The 16670-nt window shown below is 33.3% G+C and overlaps 1 protein-coding gene across 4 annotated transcripts; it reads left to right on the plus strand.

The window, feature by feature from the left end:
- The first annotated feature begins 1199 nt into the window (after positions 1–1199).
- On the plus strand, positions 1200–8244 carry LOC146937865 (glycine-rich RNA-binding protein 4, mitochondrial-like). 4 transcript variants are annotated; one of them, XM_085751961.1, is made up of 6 exons: positions 1200–1410; positions 3834–3928; positions 4999–5131; positions 5208–5276; positions 6662–6789; positions 7688–8244. In XM_085751961.1, exons 3-6 carry the CDS (start codon positions 5008–5010, stop codon positions 7943–7945), a joined length of 579 nt encoding a protein of 192 aa, XP_085608087.1. In that variant the 5' UTR covers positions 1200–1410; positions 3834–3928; positions 4999–5007; the 3' UTR covers positions 7946–8244. The 4 variants fall into 4 exon arrangements, with proteins under 4 accessions (XP_085608087.1, XP_085608089.1, XP_085608090.1 ...); XM_085751962.1 differs by lacking the exons at positions 1200–1410; positions 3834–3928 and adding an exon at positions 6516–6576 and having other exon boundaries at positions 5034–5131; XM_085751964.1 differs by lacking the exons at positions 1200–1410; positions 3834–3928; positions 5208–5276 and adding an exon at positions 6516–6576 and having other exon boundaries at positions 5003–5131.
- Positions 8245–16670: the final 8426 nt, after the last annotated feature.

The raw sequence follows: 16670 nt of genomic DNA on the forward strand, positions 1-16670 counted from the left end.
AAGTGTTTCTGTTAGTTGGAAATGGTTTTGTTTAGTTTGGAAAGTAATTGCATCTGTGTAACCCTAAATTGACAATTTAATTTCGAATTGGGGAAAATCAACTCAAATAAATAGTTTAAAAATTGTATACGTTAGTTGGAAATGGTTTCAGAGTGTTGATTTGGTTCAACTTAACAATTTATCTTTTGCCTCGGCCTTGCATTTTAGCAAAAACATTCGTATTATGTCACCGCATCTTCATCGTGATATATGTTCTCATTGGCAATTGTATTGTTGATACCAACTCTGTTACTAGCACTAGTTTGATCGCTATGCCATTCTCGACAATGATGTGTAAGAAAATGATATACGGCTTCCAAAATTATGGGAATCCCTACCGTCAGTAAACCCTTCATGCTGATGTCGAAGCCTATCTGATGCACTGGAAACCCTATCTAAACCCTGTCGGCGATCCTGTCCCGTAACCCTAGCTCCTCCTCCTTGCCGATCCGCTTCCTGTAACCTGTCCTGTCCTCTGTGTTCCGGTTCCGTCGCTTTCCTCTTCCGAGACCGCACCACAGACCAATCTCCTCTATCCCCCCAATTTCTGCCACCCTAGCTAGACCCCGACCCCCCCCCCCCCCCCCCCCCCCCCCCCCCCCCCAAGTGTAGCGGTTGTCCTAGGTATGCCCTAGGATAGCCGCCACTCTCTCTCTCTCTGGCTCTCATTTTTTCTTCTATATTTATCACTCTTAAAAATACTTTTTAGCATATTGTTTTGTTGTTGTTAGTATACCTTGGCTTACATTACTGTGCAACGTTTTGTTATTATTATTATCATTATTATTAGTATTGTATTATATTTTATTTTTATTTTAAGAAACTTGTTATTATTATAAATATTATTAGTCGATTCCATATTATAAGTTCATAATTTTTATCATTCATTCTTGTTATTTTTGATTTTTCTTAAGAATCCATGTGATGCTCTTAAATCTTAAAATTCCATAAAGTCTGTTGAAATCTTTGCAAATCTATGTCATAAATCCATGTATTCAAAATCCTAATCGTAAAAAGTCATTTACAAAAATTCTTTTAAAATCTCATAAAATCAATACAATCTCACAAAGTCTTTTTAACATTTTTGTTTTTCTAAAATAATCTTTTAAAATCTCAATTCAATACACCCCTAATACGTTTGATGGTTTACTATAAACCCTAACTCTGAAAAGCTCAACCGAAGCTCTCCTCTCATCTCATCGAACTCTCTGTTTCTAATTCTCTTAATAGCAGGTTGGTTCCATTCCCTTTCTCTCTGTTCCTTTCCTTCAATAGCAACTGTTCTCTGTTCTCATCTATCACACCCATCAGTCACACTTTCTTTCCTTCTGATTTCAAAACACACAATCAGTTTCCTTTCACACCATCGCGTTATAATTCTTTAACTATGATATTGCAAGCAATTATCATATAAAATTGTGTCCTCCTATGTGTTAAGATTTAGCAGCATGAATCTTAAAATTCTATTTCAATCCAAAATTATCCTTTGTAAAGAATTTTAGACTACTGTACGTTGTACAATGTTCTGTTACAAATTACATATATTATTAACTAATGGGAAGGTGATTAAATGTTCATGACTAATGGTCACATTTGCAAATATGATAAATGTTTTAATATCAGTGTATGTGTACATGTAAGTGCTCTTTGATACATGAGATGAATTGAGTTAAATGTATATAAAACTGAGTTTTACAATCTAATGTTAAAAATTCTATGTATGCTGATACGTGCTCTGCCATAACTTGTATGCAATATATTTTAATGTCGGGGAAAATTTATGCTACTGTCATAGTTTATTTTTGACATGCTTGCATATGTTAATATCATGACTTAGATAAAATTTTGTCAACATTATACTATATTCTTTGAAGCATATTAAGGAAACATTGCTTAAAGGGGCCATTGTATTATACTGATGACAATTGAATATGAACCAATAAAATAAAAGGATTTATTTTATTGATGAATATGTTCTTGCTTAGTTCATCAAAGCAAATTTGTGTGCAAACCAAGTCTATGTTATAAACTTGATGAAATATGAGATTAATTGATTAAGAGACGTCTTAATCAATATTTGTGAATCTAACGAATTCGTAGACAAAAACTCCGGGAAGAAAAATAAGGAAATGAGACTATGCCACTCGAAAACGACAAGTGATGGGAACCCAACCTTTATGATTGGAGATCCCATGAAAAAGGTTCAATGGGAAAAACAAATCACTTGTTAGTTATGTTAGCACTAAACTGTTTTGTCCTTTTCCTACGGTGTTATGACAATGAAATGAGAAGTGCTAATTAAATTAAAATTTGAGGGTTAGGCTTTTAATGCCTTTAATGATTACCATAAGCCTTTAGGGTGGTGTGTGGTTGTAGCATGCACTAGATGGAATCACCTATATGAGTGTCAAGTGGGGCCGCTTGCATGAGACCGTGGCGGGTCTCTAGAGCACTCATGAAAACCAGACACGCGCACAGCCTAAATGCGCAACACAGTGATTACACGAGAATTGTGGGGGTGTAATGTGATTATGAGACCTCTAACATACATTAAGTGTATTGGGTTCCGTAGCTTGCTAAACCAATTCACTGTGTGTTAAGCCTCATTAGTCTAGGACGGGTTCCATAGCTTGCTACACCGTTCCGATGCATTACACTCAAAGGTGACTTAGGCTATATATATATATATATATATATATATATATATATATATATATATATATATATATATTTTAATTTAAAACTTTTGAAATATGTAGGGGATTGTTGTATATTTGAGATATTTCAAAAGTTACTTTATTTTATTATAAATAAATGTTTTAATTAATTTTAGGCTTAATTACTCTTTTGGTCCCTTAAGTTATTTGTTGGTTACATTTTGGTCCCATAAGTTATTAACGTTACAATTTGGTCCCTTAAGTTACTTTTTGGTTTCGTTTTGGTCCCTTAACTATTAAAAGTTTCGTTTTGGTCCCTTAACTTATTTTTTGGTTTCGTTTTGGTCCCTTAACTTATTTTTTGGTTTCGTTTTGGTCCCTTAACTTATTTTTTGGTTTCGTTTTGGTCCCTTAACTTATTTTTTGGAGGGACCAAAACGAAACCAAAAAATAAGTTAAGGGACCAAAACGAAACCAAAAAATAAGTTAAGGGACCAAAACGAAACTTTTAATAGTTAAGGGACCAAAACGAAACCAAAAAGTAACTTAAGGGACCAAATTGTAACGTTAATAACTTATGGGACCAAAATGTAACCAACAAATAACTTAAGGGACCAAATCATTAATTAAGCCTTAATTTTATTGAGAACATTAATCTCGGTGACTTTTGCATAAGAATATCATTTTGACAGAATCACACATTGACATTTTACCACAATTTTTGTAACTTCTTTAGAAATAAACTACCTATTTAATAGGTGATATTTGTTAAGACTTAATTATTTTTCAATGTGCTTTAAGTGTGCCAAATGAATTTGACTTGGTATTTGTACATGTGTTCCTGAAAAGAGTAACTGTACGTGCCCCATCTTTATAATATTTTCATTGGTTATAATCATTAATAATTAATATATATTATTGCCTTTTATGTGGATTTTTGTTTAATGGTTATCTAATGGGGATTTTTGTTTTCCTTAAAAACATAGAAACTTTGTTTTCACGTGAGAAAACATATACTGTTCTTCCTTTCTTCTTTCAATTTTGCAGAATATACTAAGTGCCTGAGTTACTATGTCTATAATATTTCTCGTGTCTTGATAGCCTCGGTTGTGATCCTTCAGTCATCCGCGTACAACATTTCCTTCTTCTTTCTCAACACGTACGCGCAGCACAACCTGTCGACCACGGTCACCGACTGTCGTCTCTCCTTTCTCAGCCGCTACATTCTGTCAGTAAGTAATTAAGAGAAAAACAGACTTTTTTTTTATCTGTGATCTGAATACAAATAATTTTTTTTTGTTGTGATTGGTTCGATTTCTTAGTGCCTAGCTCTGACTGCATGGGAACTGTTAGCTACTGAATAATAATAGCACGCTACACTAGAATGTTTTTGAGTGATAAGCTTTAGGTGTTAAGACACACGTTAAAGGTTGGAGGCAGGATCAATATTTTAAAATCCTATAATTTCTGATTTATATCGTTGAAAGCCTATAAAAAGTGCTTTGGTTTACTTCTTGAGTTTTGATTCTCTTCAGAGCTTTTACTCCTGTAGCAATTGTTGCTTTGGCCATCTATTATTACACTAATGTCATTTTTTGTTAGTCCCACTCAAATGTATATTTAACTCTATTTGATTATGAATATGAATCAAAAAAATTTCAGTAATACACACATGCACAGACAGTTTTGTTCTTTGTAATTCTGTTTCTTTGAATAAAAATGCATGAATCAAAACTAATGGGCATACACACATTACAGTTTTGATGTTTAATACTTTAGTTACTTTTAGTTGTAGATACTTCCAAGTATGTTCTTATATTTTGCTTAAATTTTGTGACTTTTATTTCAAATTATGAATACTTCATGAATTTTAAGGTATCTTAGTATTTACATTTTGTGTATTAAATGTATTATTGTTCCCGCCGCCGCCACCACATTGATAATAGGTAACACAACCATGTACTCCTTTTGATATATTACACTACATGTTGTCACTTTTAAGTATTATTCCTTTTTTTTTTTTGGCAATGTGAAACGGGACTCAGGGTGACGACTTGTATAACAGTGAAAAAGCGTTGATACATACAGCCCCACTTAGAACTTGCCTTCCTAACGATTGATGTGAGGATGAAATCAGGCATCCTACAAATTAGGTTTTTGGCCACTTCAACCACTGCAGTTGGTGGTCACATCACATATGATTCCTTAATGGAACTGGTGGTTGATTGTGATGAAAAGTTACAATGAACAATGGACATATCGTTTAAGTGATACTAATTTTCCGTGGTTTGATATTTTTAAGGTTTGAGCAATGGCATTCTTTGGTAAAATTGGGAAGCTACTTAATCATTCTACTGTCAGGAAGATCAATCATGGTTTATCTTCGGTATCTCAAGCAACTAGATCCATGTCATCTACAAAGCTTTTTGTTGAAGGTATGTTAGTTTATCATGTTGAATTTTCTAAATGAAGTGTGTGGCTATAATTTTTCAAATTTCAATCACAATGCAGGTCTTTCGTATAAAATTGATGAAACTAGTCTCCGAAAACTTTTTGCTTGCTATGGGGAAGTTCTTGATGGTAATTTTCTTTCCAACTCTCACAATTCACTAGTTTTTCCTGATTTAGGTAGTATGTTAACAATATAAAGAATTAAAGAATAACAAAAGAGGCTGATATCAACCCACTTGGGTTGGTCTAGTGGTGTTGGCTTGGGACCTTGTTGACCATGCTCTTGATGTCATGTTAACAAAGCCAGTTAGGGTTTCATTAAAATGACACTGCCATAACATATCAAAATAAAGTTACAAAGATAATACTAAATATAATAATACCTAATGGCATGGTGGTTAAAATCCCGATTTGAATCCTAAAATCCTACGATTTTGCGATTATACGTACCCTCAACGATTATGAGAATACACAATCTTATTTTGGTGGAATCCTCTATAATCTACTTTTCTTTGAAATTATTCTACGATTATGGTCGCGGTGCTGGCACTGCAAAATGCAATTTTAGTTGTTGTTTTGTTTGAGACATATTTGTTTGATTTAACGTTTAATTATGTAAGCATAAATAGTGTTATGTTGTTATGTGAGTGTATGTTAATTACACAAGTATTTTAAGTTTTAATTGTGTAAGTGTTATGCAATTACACTTGTGTAGAAAAGTTGGTAGAAAAAAGCTTAGGTGGTTTGGACATGCAGATAGAAACTTGTAGATTCTTTTGTAAGAAGAGTAGATTAGATGAAGGAGATTCAGGTCAAAAGAGTTAGAGGAAGACCTAGGAAATCTATAAGAGAAACTATTAGGAAAGATTTAGAGGTTAATGAGTTGGATGCAAGTATGGTTATGATAGAACGCTGACATAATTTGATCTATGTAGCCGACCCACTTAGTGGGATAAAGTTTGGTTGTTACTTCCCCTCACCGATTATAGTAAAAACCTGATTTTGACTATCTCTTCTAATGGACTAGACTACAAACTTAGAAACCTTAAGGGCCCAATAACATTAACATATGCCCAAAAACTTATTATCTAATAGGGGCAATATCAAAACTCATGAGTTTCCACTTTTAAGCTGTTTCTGAATCTAACACAGCGAGTCAAAGAAAACTAGTATGATGTTAATTTTATATATGATTTGACTGAGTGGTTACTTTGTTTTGATAAAATGAATTTTTTTATTCAAAGTGAAGGTCACTTGTTTATACTTGTGTATTCTAGATTGCTATCGTTTCTTTTGTGGGTGTACTTTATTTTGTTCCTCTCTTTTGTTAGAATTAGTTTACAATTTTAGTTGTTTAATTGCCATCAGGTGTCATGCGTGACAAAATGGCAAGCAAAAACGAATGTTTATATGACAAACAATAAAAAGGGTAGTTTTGTCTAAGCATATGTATTTTGTATCAGGGTGATTATTGATTTGTACTCTGAAACCTATCGTTTTTAATGTTCTTCCAGCAAAGATTATCAAGGATCGTGAAACAGGAAGGTCTCAAGGTTTTGGTTTCGTAACTTTTGCAACGACCAAGGAGGCATCTGCTGCCCTTCAGACCATCAATATTGCCCTGCAGGCCATGAAAAACCAGGTATTATCAGTTTTTGTGATCATTCATCTTGCTAAATTCTAAAATTCACCAATTCACATGGTGAGCATGACTTAAAGCTTCATTTTAAGAATTGAGTTTTCCTCGCTTCATGTTCATATTATATTGAACTATGAAATAGTAAAACACGCTTTGTTTATATAGTAAAACACCCTTTGTTTATATTTGGAGGAAGCAATTGCAGTTATTTTGCTGAAGATAAGATAGAAATATTATGCATATGGGGATGTGATATCCTTGTTATCTGCATCATGGTGTTCTTTTTGTTAATGATTCTTTGTTCTAAATCATCTGTTTTGAAATTTTTTAGATCTCTTCAAGAATATATTTAAAAAGGATACTATTAGTGAAACCATGAATATTTTTATTTTTATTTTAAAATGGAATTAGTTTTCAAAAGCTTGACTTAGTATTTGAAAAATATACTCCCTCTGTCTTGTACTAATTGGCATACTTGCTTGTTTTGTTTCACACCGACTAAGGAAAAACTATTAACGAAAGAAAGAGAATAGTAATTTTACCAAATTATCTTTGTTAAGCATTGGTGTAAGCACCATAATCATAAATGCAAAGTGGAATATAATGACTTGATAGTGATGCACATAGTAATAGTTAGATTGTAAATTGTAATATGATTTTTGAAAACATGGCAATATTGTGGAATTGAGGGAATAAAGATTTAATATTTACCAACTTATATTTATACTCGTATTAATTAATAAAGAAAGAATAATGATACAAATTTTTATAAGGCAGTTGTATGGCAATTTCAGTATCAACTTACATTTTGCTGCAAAACTCAAAATGTTGGCAGTGTTTCTTGTAGCATTTAAAATTGTGTTGTCACAGGATCCTTGCATTTAAAATTGTCTTGTCGCAGGATCCTAATGGTCGTAGGGTACGAGTGAACTATGCTACAGAAAGTTCGTGTCCTTTGGAGTTTTGTGCCTATAGTGTCCCAAGCAGCTATCACGGTAGCCATCTCAAGACTAGTTACGCTGCTGATGGTGAAATAAATGCATTTATGCGCGGACTCAGCTCTAATATGGCACATGAGTATGAAATGAGGATACTGGACGGTGAATTCAAGCTGCTGGATGTATTGAAAAGCATTTCAGAAATTATTCCTTGCAAATAGCACAAAGTGGACTCAGCTCTAATATGTAACATGTGGGTTTGATGATATAATCAAATGGGTTTCAAACATTTTTTTTTACAATTTGATAGTTTGTCAGCTCAGTGACTGATGCAAAAATAAGAGTTTTCTAGGATTGATTGCAACTATATTTATAACAAGGGTCATGCTAACTTGTGCCCTAGGGCACGTGTTAAGCATTAATGTCATTTCATTAATGATAAAAAATTTATTGCAAAAAAATTAACATTAAACATTTTGAGCAATAAATAACATAAGTTCCAATACATAATTTCTATTAATCGTATTCTTAACATGTGTCCTTAGGGCACCAGTTATCATTTCCCTATTACTAATTATTGATTTATAACACTTATTTGTAACATTTATCAAAATTTGTCGCTGATTTTTACAGATTTCTTCTTTTAATTCATTAAAATTACATGAATGAGACAGTTATCTTCATCTTTTTTACATTCAAACTTAAATGTGTTGATTTTTACACCTACTACTTCGTGTAATTTTAACAAAATATGGAATGAATTGAGTATTGTTCAGTTATGAAAGGCAATGTAATGTTGTTGCTTATGACTTGGTATAATTGGTGTACAGGTTGTATCGTCTCCCGAACTGTAGTTTTGAATTATAGGTCATAAACATGCCGATTTTTGGCTCGGATGATAAAACACATTCTGAAGTTATATGCCGATTCACAAGAAGGGGGGGGGGGGGGGGGGGGGGGGTTTAAAAATTATTCCTCAAAGTTAAGTTTAGATTTATATACTGATGAAAGTTCTTGGTGTATGTTAGTTCAACAAGATTAGAGTATATAACAATTAATTGATTATCTCAGAATGTTCTTGAGAATGATTATAAGCAGAATGAGAAAAATGATGTTAAGTTAAAATATAAGATTATTTTAACTAGGTCTAGAATGTTCTGGAGAATGATGACAGAATGATAAAACAATAATATACAACAAGATTAGAGTATATAACAATTAATTGATTATCTTAGAATGTTCTTGAGAATGATTATAAGCAGAATGAGAAAAATGATGTTAGGTTAAAATATAAGATTATTTTAACTAGGTCTAGAATGTTCTGGAGAATGATGACAGAATGATAAAACAATAATATATATTGATTTTAATTTTAACTCAAGTAGTTAAGCAATTGTTTTATCTTAGACCAGAATGTTCTGGAGATTAATATAGATGTGATAAAGTGTGTGTTGTGTAACTTTAAATAAAGAGAGAGAGAGAGAGAGAGAGAGAGAGAGAGAGAGAGAGAGAGAGAGGAATAACACAGGAGAGTTATCCTGGTTCACCAAACCCGGCTACTTCCAGTCCCCACACCTCGTGTGAGATTATCCACTATAGTTTACTTGCTAACAGAAACTTCTGACTAGCACTATAAGATCTTGATCAAATCAGATCAGTCTGTTACACCTGTATTATCAACCTCAGTAGGCTTCTACAATTCTTTGCACACTAGCAAAAGAAAGGTTGGAATTTTCTATCTCAAAACTATTAAGCCCAATAGACTTTGAGAAATACAACACACACTGTATAATAAGATTTGGTTGGATCAAATAAATACTCAACTTTGTTTGAGTTTTACAATAGCAAATTCGAAAGAGAAGATCCAAGAGATATAGTGAGAGAGCTTGGAATTTGCTTTGTTTGCGAAGAGCTTTGTTTGTAGTGATGATTTTCACTTAGAGAGATATTAGCTTGCAAAACTCTTGCTTATAACCTTCAAAGGCCCTTGTATTTATAGGTGAGGAGTGTCTTGGTGATCAAGGGAGAAAATAGAGCTGTTGGACACGTTTTTGATAGCTGTCCAAAGTCTCAATTGATTTCTCTTTTCTTCTTTAAAATGGCCAGAACGTTCTAAGAATGTTCTGTCTGATTTGCCTGGCTTGGAAAGCATTGTTGCATGCTTGCGCATGAGATAACCAGCTGTTATGAGCTGTATAACTTGTTACCCAATGCAGATGATGTCATGTCCTTTTGCTTTAGTGATGTCATGCTTAAAAGATCATGTGCTCTTTATCCTTTAATGGGTTTTCTTTTCCAAATTGGCTTAAAGCTTTTCTTATGGCCCAATAGACATTTATTAAATAATATTCTGCCATGCCTTCTTGCTGTGCAGACTTGTTCACTTTTGATGTACTGTTTCATTTTCATCGTATTTGCTAGAACGTTCTCAGATTGTTCTCATGAAACAAATTCTCACAAAATGAATTAGTAGATAACAAGATTAAATAAATTTAATATGTTTGTAATCTTTAAAACATCAAATAAGGATTTTGTCTCAACAATCTCCCCCTTTTTGTTGATGAGAAACATTTATAATTTATTTTGATTTTGATTTTGAGTTTTTTTTAAAAAATTTGTTAAAAACTCCCCCTCAATTTTAGCATCTAAAATTTTGTGTCTTTTTGAGAGTTTTCCAGAATTTGTTTATGACCAATTGAGTTTGATAATTTTATCGAAGAACTCCCCCTCAATTCATGCATTCAAGATTCATATGCAAAAATGAGAATATAGAACATAAACAACATAATTCATAAATCATGAAGATCATTACAAGGTATCAAACCTAGCATTTCTAAACATCAAAAAGCGTTGTTCATATGCGCACATACTAGCAGCAGTTTGATCCTCAGTCAATCATGATCAAAAGACATAATTAAAGACATAAATAGAGAATTAAAAACAGAGTTTTTAAACATCATAATAACATAGTAAAACAGCATAGCAGCATCAATCTATTCTTCCCTAGATCCTAGCTGTTTTCCTGGTCCTCCTTACTCATATTCCCCTAACTCCCCTAAATCATCTCCCCATTTGTCATCATGAAAAGGGGCAGCAACAGGAGCAGCAGCAACAGGTGGAATGGTTGGTGAGGAAGCATCAGAAGAAGATGAAATTGTAGGCATAAACATTGGATACATAGGAACTGAGAATGGGTTTTGTTCTAGTCGAGCAACCTCATTCTTGTCACTTATGGTGTTCTTCCATTTCCTTGACAAAGTCATTTTATGAGTCATCCAAGACAAATAATGCAAGATAGCATTGTTTCCTTATATCACCCTAGTCAAATCACTACATGTTTTGCTGCAATCTTTTTCAACCTTAGACCTTTTGGTTGGCCTTTCATGGCTTTTCAACAATCCTTTGTGCCATTGAAGGAGGATCAGTGAAACTTGAGGGAAAGGTGAGATTAGTTTGAAGAGACTTGAAAGAATTCATCTGGACAGATGAATCAAAACCTTGTGGAGCAAGGAGTTTGTCCACTGAGTCAGGTTGAAATATAGCAGAGTAGTCATGCTTTTAAGGAGAGATATACAAGTTTGAGGGCCTTGTGATTGGAGGGTCTTTTGTGAAGCTTTGAAGGATTTCAGAAGCCTTGACATTTGAAAAGGATGAATTGTTGCCAAAATTTGCAAGCAATTCCTGATCTTCCTCCATCACAGGAGAACGTTCTGGAGGGATGCAGTGTTCAGCAGAGGCATTTTCTGGAATTGGATTTTGCAGCCCTCTTTCTTTTGAGGTCAGTTTGAGGCTCAACATCAGGTTCCTGATAGGCCAAACCACGAGTGCACGGTCTATCGAAGTAGTAGTAAAAGAGAGTATCGTTCCACTAGGGAGTTGTTCAATTTAATTAACTTTAGGAGAATGATTAGAGGAGAAGAAAGTTTATAAAAGAGGTGGTTTCAGTTGGTTGAAATTAAATAACAATAATAAAAAGAAGCCTTGGGATCATTGGTTCATCGTAACGACGAATCATTCACAAACAAACCTTTAAACTTATAACTTTACGTTAGTCCCAATTTCTAAAGACAAGTTTCTCTTAAGCGTATCAAAGCTTCTCTCGAAGTCAGTGAGTGTATCCCTCCAACAACCACACCTATTCTCATGGGTGATTGCCTTTGGGACCCTTAAAGATCAGAACTTTATATGTCTCAAGGTTTGCTAGACTATTCTCATGTTTTGCAATCCTTGTCTAAATTCACTTGTTCGAATTTCAAAGCTCCGCGTTCGCTTTATGAATTGATATTTGAGATGATGAATTAAAAGGCAGCAAAAGGGCTTCTGGAGGGTGGCACGGCCGTGCCACATGTTGGCACGGGCCGTGCCAAGCTTCTGACTTGGGGGGACATATTTTTGTTCCCGAATCTTTTGTATTTTCGTTCTGAATCAGCACCAGACTCCTTTCTTTTGCTCCAAGACACCTTCCATCCAATATTTGTTCCTGAAATATAAAAATAGGCAATTGAAGTAAATAGCTCAAAAAGGAAACAATATTTAAATAAAAGAAATTCAAATCTAAATAAAACGAAACTAAATAACATATAAAAATAGACTAAATATTGACTCATCAGTTCCTGCTTCATGTGACTCAGATTCTTTGGGGTGAATTGAGAATACTCAAAAATAGATTTTTCACCCTCAAAAGGAACATGATTTTTGATGAAGATTTTAGTAACAGCCATTCCATATGGCAGACAAGATTTTTTGGTACGAGATTGAATGACACTTATCATATTGTGAATGATAATATGAGGCAGACTCAATTTCTCTTTCATGTAGAGATGATACATGACCAAAAGATCACTTGGACTAACAAATTGAAAATTACCATTCCTAGGTAAGACACAATGTTGACTTATACCATGGAACATTTTTGGTTTAGGCAGAAGGTTCGAAGAAACAAACTCAGTGACATTTGGTTTGAAAAGGAGTTTGTAAACATTCTCAGAATCTACTTCGAGTTTTTCAAACCAATCATCACCAAAGACAGTACGACCAGTATTAGAGATACCAAGAGTATCAGAGATTACCTGTGGAGTGAGACGTACCTCAACATCCATGATCCTAGACACTATCAGGCTTTCCTCAGAGTAGACTTCTGCCATGAAGTAGAAAGCTTGAATAAGCTTTGGGTAGTGTCTCTCACGAAGTTGATGAAATTTGGTCCAGCCTTGCTCATCAACATATTCCTTAAGAGCAAATTTGTCTTTTTCCAGTTTGACAAAGTCATAATACCTTCCAATTCCAATAGACCTGTTTCCCCATTTCTTTTTGAAATCCTTTTTCCTTATTGGATCAAACAGGGGTACCCTCTTTCCTTGAGAGAATTTAATGTTTTTGGGTTTTGAATCATTCTTGCGCTTTGGAGAACATTCTGCAGAATAATCTGAAGAAAGTTCTTTATCTTCATCTGAAAAACTTTCTGAAGAACCTTCTGGAGAACGATCTGGTTCAACAGTTTGCTTCTGTTTTCCTTTGTCCTTCACAGTTGGTTTACTCTTTGGTTTTGGTACAGAAGCCTTGACAGAAGGTTTTGAAATCTTTTTGCTGCTCTTAGGTTTAGGCTTAAGAGGAGAAGGAGTTTTCCCAGCCAAAGGGGTCGTGTAAAAGCCCGATTTTCGCTAGTTTTTATTTTATTATTTATTTATGTGTGATATATGTGCTCTTATGTGAATATTTGCCTCTGTGTGTATTTTTGGTTGGGAATTGTAGAATTCGGTGTAGAAGGGTATTTTGGTCATTTTGGACTTAGGGGCATTTTGGTCATTTTGAGAGTAGGGGTAATTTTGTAATTTTGGATGAGGATTATTTTTAATGTTTAGTTGGAGTATTATTTTACCAAGTTACTAGATGTAACACCCCGTTTTCCCAACGTAAAAATTTCTTAAATAAAATCAGAGTTTTTCATCATAAAACGGAATGTCACATTTCTTAAAAAACGTAAATGGAATAATAATTTATCCTTCAAAAATATAACAACATAATCTTTAAAACTTCGCAGCGGAATAGTTTGACAACTTAAATAATCTTTGGCACAAGGGCCTCAATATAAAATTTCATAAAACTTAGTTTAACATCAATTCTTGAAAGATTCATAAAGTAATACGTAAGGAACAGAAAGTAAAGACATAATCACATCCCGTTACGTATCAGAGCACCTAAGACACACTTGTGAGGAGTCCACTCACGACCGCAGCTAATCCTGGTTGCCTGCAAGTTACCCATACGAAGAGCAACATTTCCAAGCAGAGGGTTGAGATTTCTCAAACAATAATATTAAGCATATAAATCATATAAAGTACATTCAACAACTTAAACATCTTATAATTCATTAATCATATCTAATAACTTAAACTTCCTTAACTAGTATCATTATCCTTCCTACATTAGTCATATACTTCATCAAGTAATCTCAATTATTATTCATAAAATATCTTATCTTAAATCATGGTCATAAGCATCAATATCTAACACCAAATATAATCGTAAGCATCATCATATAATTCACATAAGTATCATTATCAAAACATAGCATTTATCGAAAGCAACTTCATAATCAAGTTCATAATCAACTTCATAAACAAACATCATCATTAAATCATAATCATCAAATCACAATCAAACTTCATAATCAAACCTCACTTAACTCGACAATGCGACTCAACTCGACTATGTAACTCTTAACATCTCAAATCATCTTAGCATCTTGACAACTTAACAACTTGACAACTCGACAACTTCACATCTTAAATCATCTTAAAACTTCTTGATATGCAAATGCATGTGGTACCATTCAACAACATAAATGAGCGTAATTAGGCTCTTCAACATGTGAGCATAAAGCTGCCGGGCTTAAAGCCCCCAACGTAGTTTGAGCACAAAGGCTGCCGGGCCTAAAGCCCCCAACTTTAATGAGCACAAGGCTGCCGGGCCTAAAGCCCCCAACTTTAATGAGCACAAGGCTGCCGGGCCTAAAGCCCCCAACTTTAATGAGTATGCAATGGACTCAACTTCCTACAACTTAGACAACTTCATGAACATCTATGACATCCTAACATCTTGATATCTTGACAACATAACATCTTAATAACTTGATGACTTCATAACGACTTGACGACTTAACAACTCTTATCATCTTAACATCTTAACATCTTGACAACATATGGATCACATAAATAATTCATGTCATATCATAATATAACAATATCAAATGATAATAAACAACATCTTAAAACATCATATTCATCAATCATAAATAACTTCATATAACATCTTATTTAAACATCAACAATAATTCACTATGTATCTTTGTAAAAACATAATAAATTATCCACAACATATTTTCATGTCAAATCAAAGCTACTGGAAAGATATCACAAATATCAACAACTTTCATGTTTACAACAAAGATCAATTCAAAACAGAAACATATGAACAAAACGCAAAAACATGAAACAGAGAATGTTGTCACCGTACAATTTTGCCAAGACCTCCCTGTAGTATTTGCATCATAACTTACAGACCAAACATCATTTTCACGTCAAACCAAAGCCACTAGAAAGCTAACAAAATTATCTAAAACTTTCATGTTTACTCCTAAGACCAATTCTGTACCTATCAATACCAGTTTTTATTTTAAATTCGGAAAAGTTGTGCTGAAAGTCCATAAATATTCACTGTGACCTACGTGCAGTAATTTGACCATAACTCAAGTTCTATATATTGTTTTGACGTGAGACCAACGGTATTAGAAAGCTAACATCCATACCTATAACTTTCGTGTTTACACCTAAACCCAGTTCGGAACTTAAACTTCTCAAACTGACACAATAAAAACGCGTTTTGCACATTGACAGCAAAATCGCATTCAGCTGCGATTTCGCTTTGGGGAAATCTTTTCCACTTCTTATTCGATCCAATACTCTCCAAACTTGACCCTAATCATTACCCTATGATTACCCTATCATTAGAACACTAATCATTCATCAACTTACTGTATGCAAATTCAAAGGGTTCTCAAATCTATTAACAACCTATTACAATTATTAAACCCTAATTCTTAAACTCACCAACATCTCATCCAATTCCATGGTTTTAACCTCAAAACTACATCAAATAATCATCATATGGGTTATCTAAGGACTGTATACAATTTCTACATCAATTCAACAAGTTTTCATCATCTAATCATCAAAACTCTCTCAAAACCCTAATTCTCAAATTCTCACAAACTCTCCCCAACTTGTTAGATGCAATCTAATGATTTAACAACTTAATATTAATGCAAGATAGTCTCACCCTCACCTTAGATTAATTCCTGAATCATCAGCAGCGTTCTTCTTTCCTAAGATATTCTCCTCTTCTCTTGACTTTTATCTTCTCTTCTCTTCTTTCTTGTTCTCCTCTTTTCCAAAAAGCGGTTTAAGGTAATCTTTTTCCAACCTAAGCTTCTCTATTTATAGTACTAAAATATTCTTCCCAAATCTATTTAGGCCAAACAACTTATTCTTCTTTCTATTCTAATCCTCATATTCTAATAAATAATATTTTTCTACTAAATATAGTCTTTCACTAAATATATAATAATACACCATATAACAAATAATAGCATATTTCATCAAAATATATATGTATATAATATTTTAACACCAAATAACAAATATATCTCTTCATTGAATAATAAATATATTTCTACACTAGATAACATATATATTTTCACACAAAATAACAAATATATTTCTACACTAAATAACATATATATTTCTACACAAAATAACAAATATATTTCTACACCAAATAATATATATATTTCTACACAAAATAACAAATATATCTTTTCATCAAATAACAAATACACTAAATAACATATATATTTCTACACAAAATAACAAATATATTTCTACACCA

Source organism: Medicago sativa, chromosome 3, assembly GCF_051527215.1.
Source record: "Medicago sativa cultivar Bolivia chromosome 3, Bolivia_mono, whole genome shotgun sequence".
NCBI lineage: Eukaryota > Viridiplantae > Streptophyta > Magnoliopsida > Fabales > Fabaceae > Medicago > Medicago sativa.

Coding starts and splice junctions, on each gene's coding strand:
- LOC146937865 (XM_085751961.1), top strand. CDS start 5,008: ATGGCATTCTTTGGTAAAATTGGGAAGCTACTTAATCATTCTACTGTC. Junction 5,277..6,661: donor CTATGGGGAAGTTCTTGATG/GTAATTTTCTTT, acceptor ATGTTCTTCCAG/CAAAGATTATCAAGGATCGT. Junction 6,790..7,687: donor TGCAGGCCATGAAAAACCAG/GTATTATCAGTT, acceptor GTCTTGTCGCAG/GATCCTAATGGTCGTAGGGT.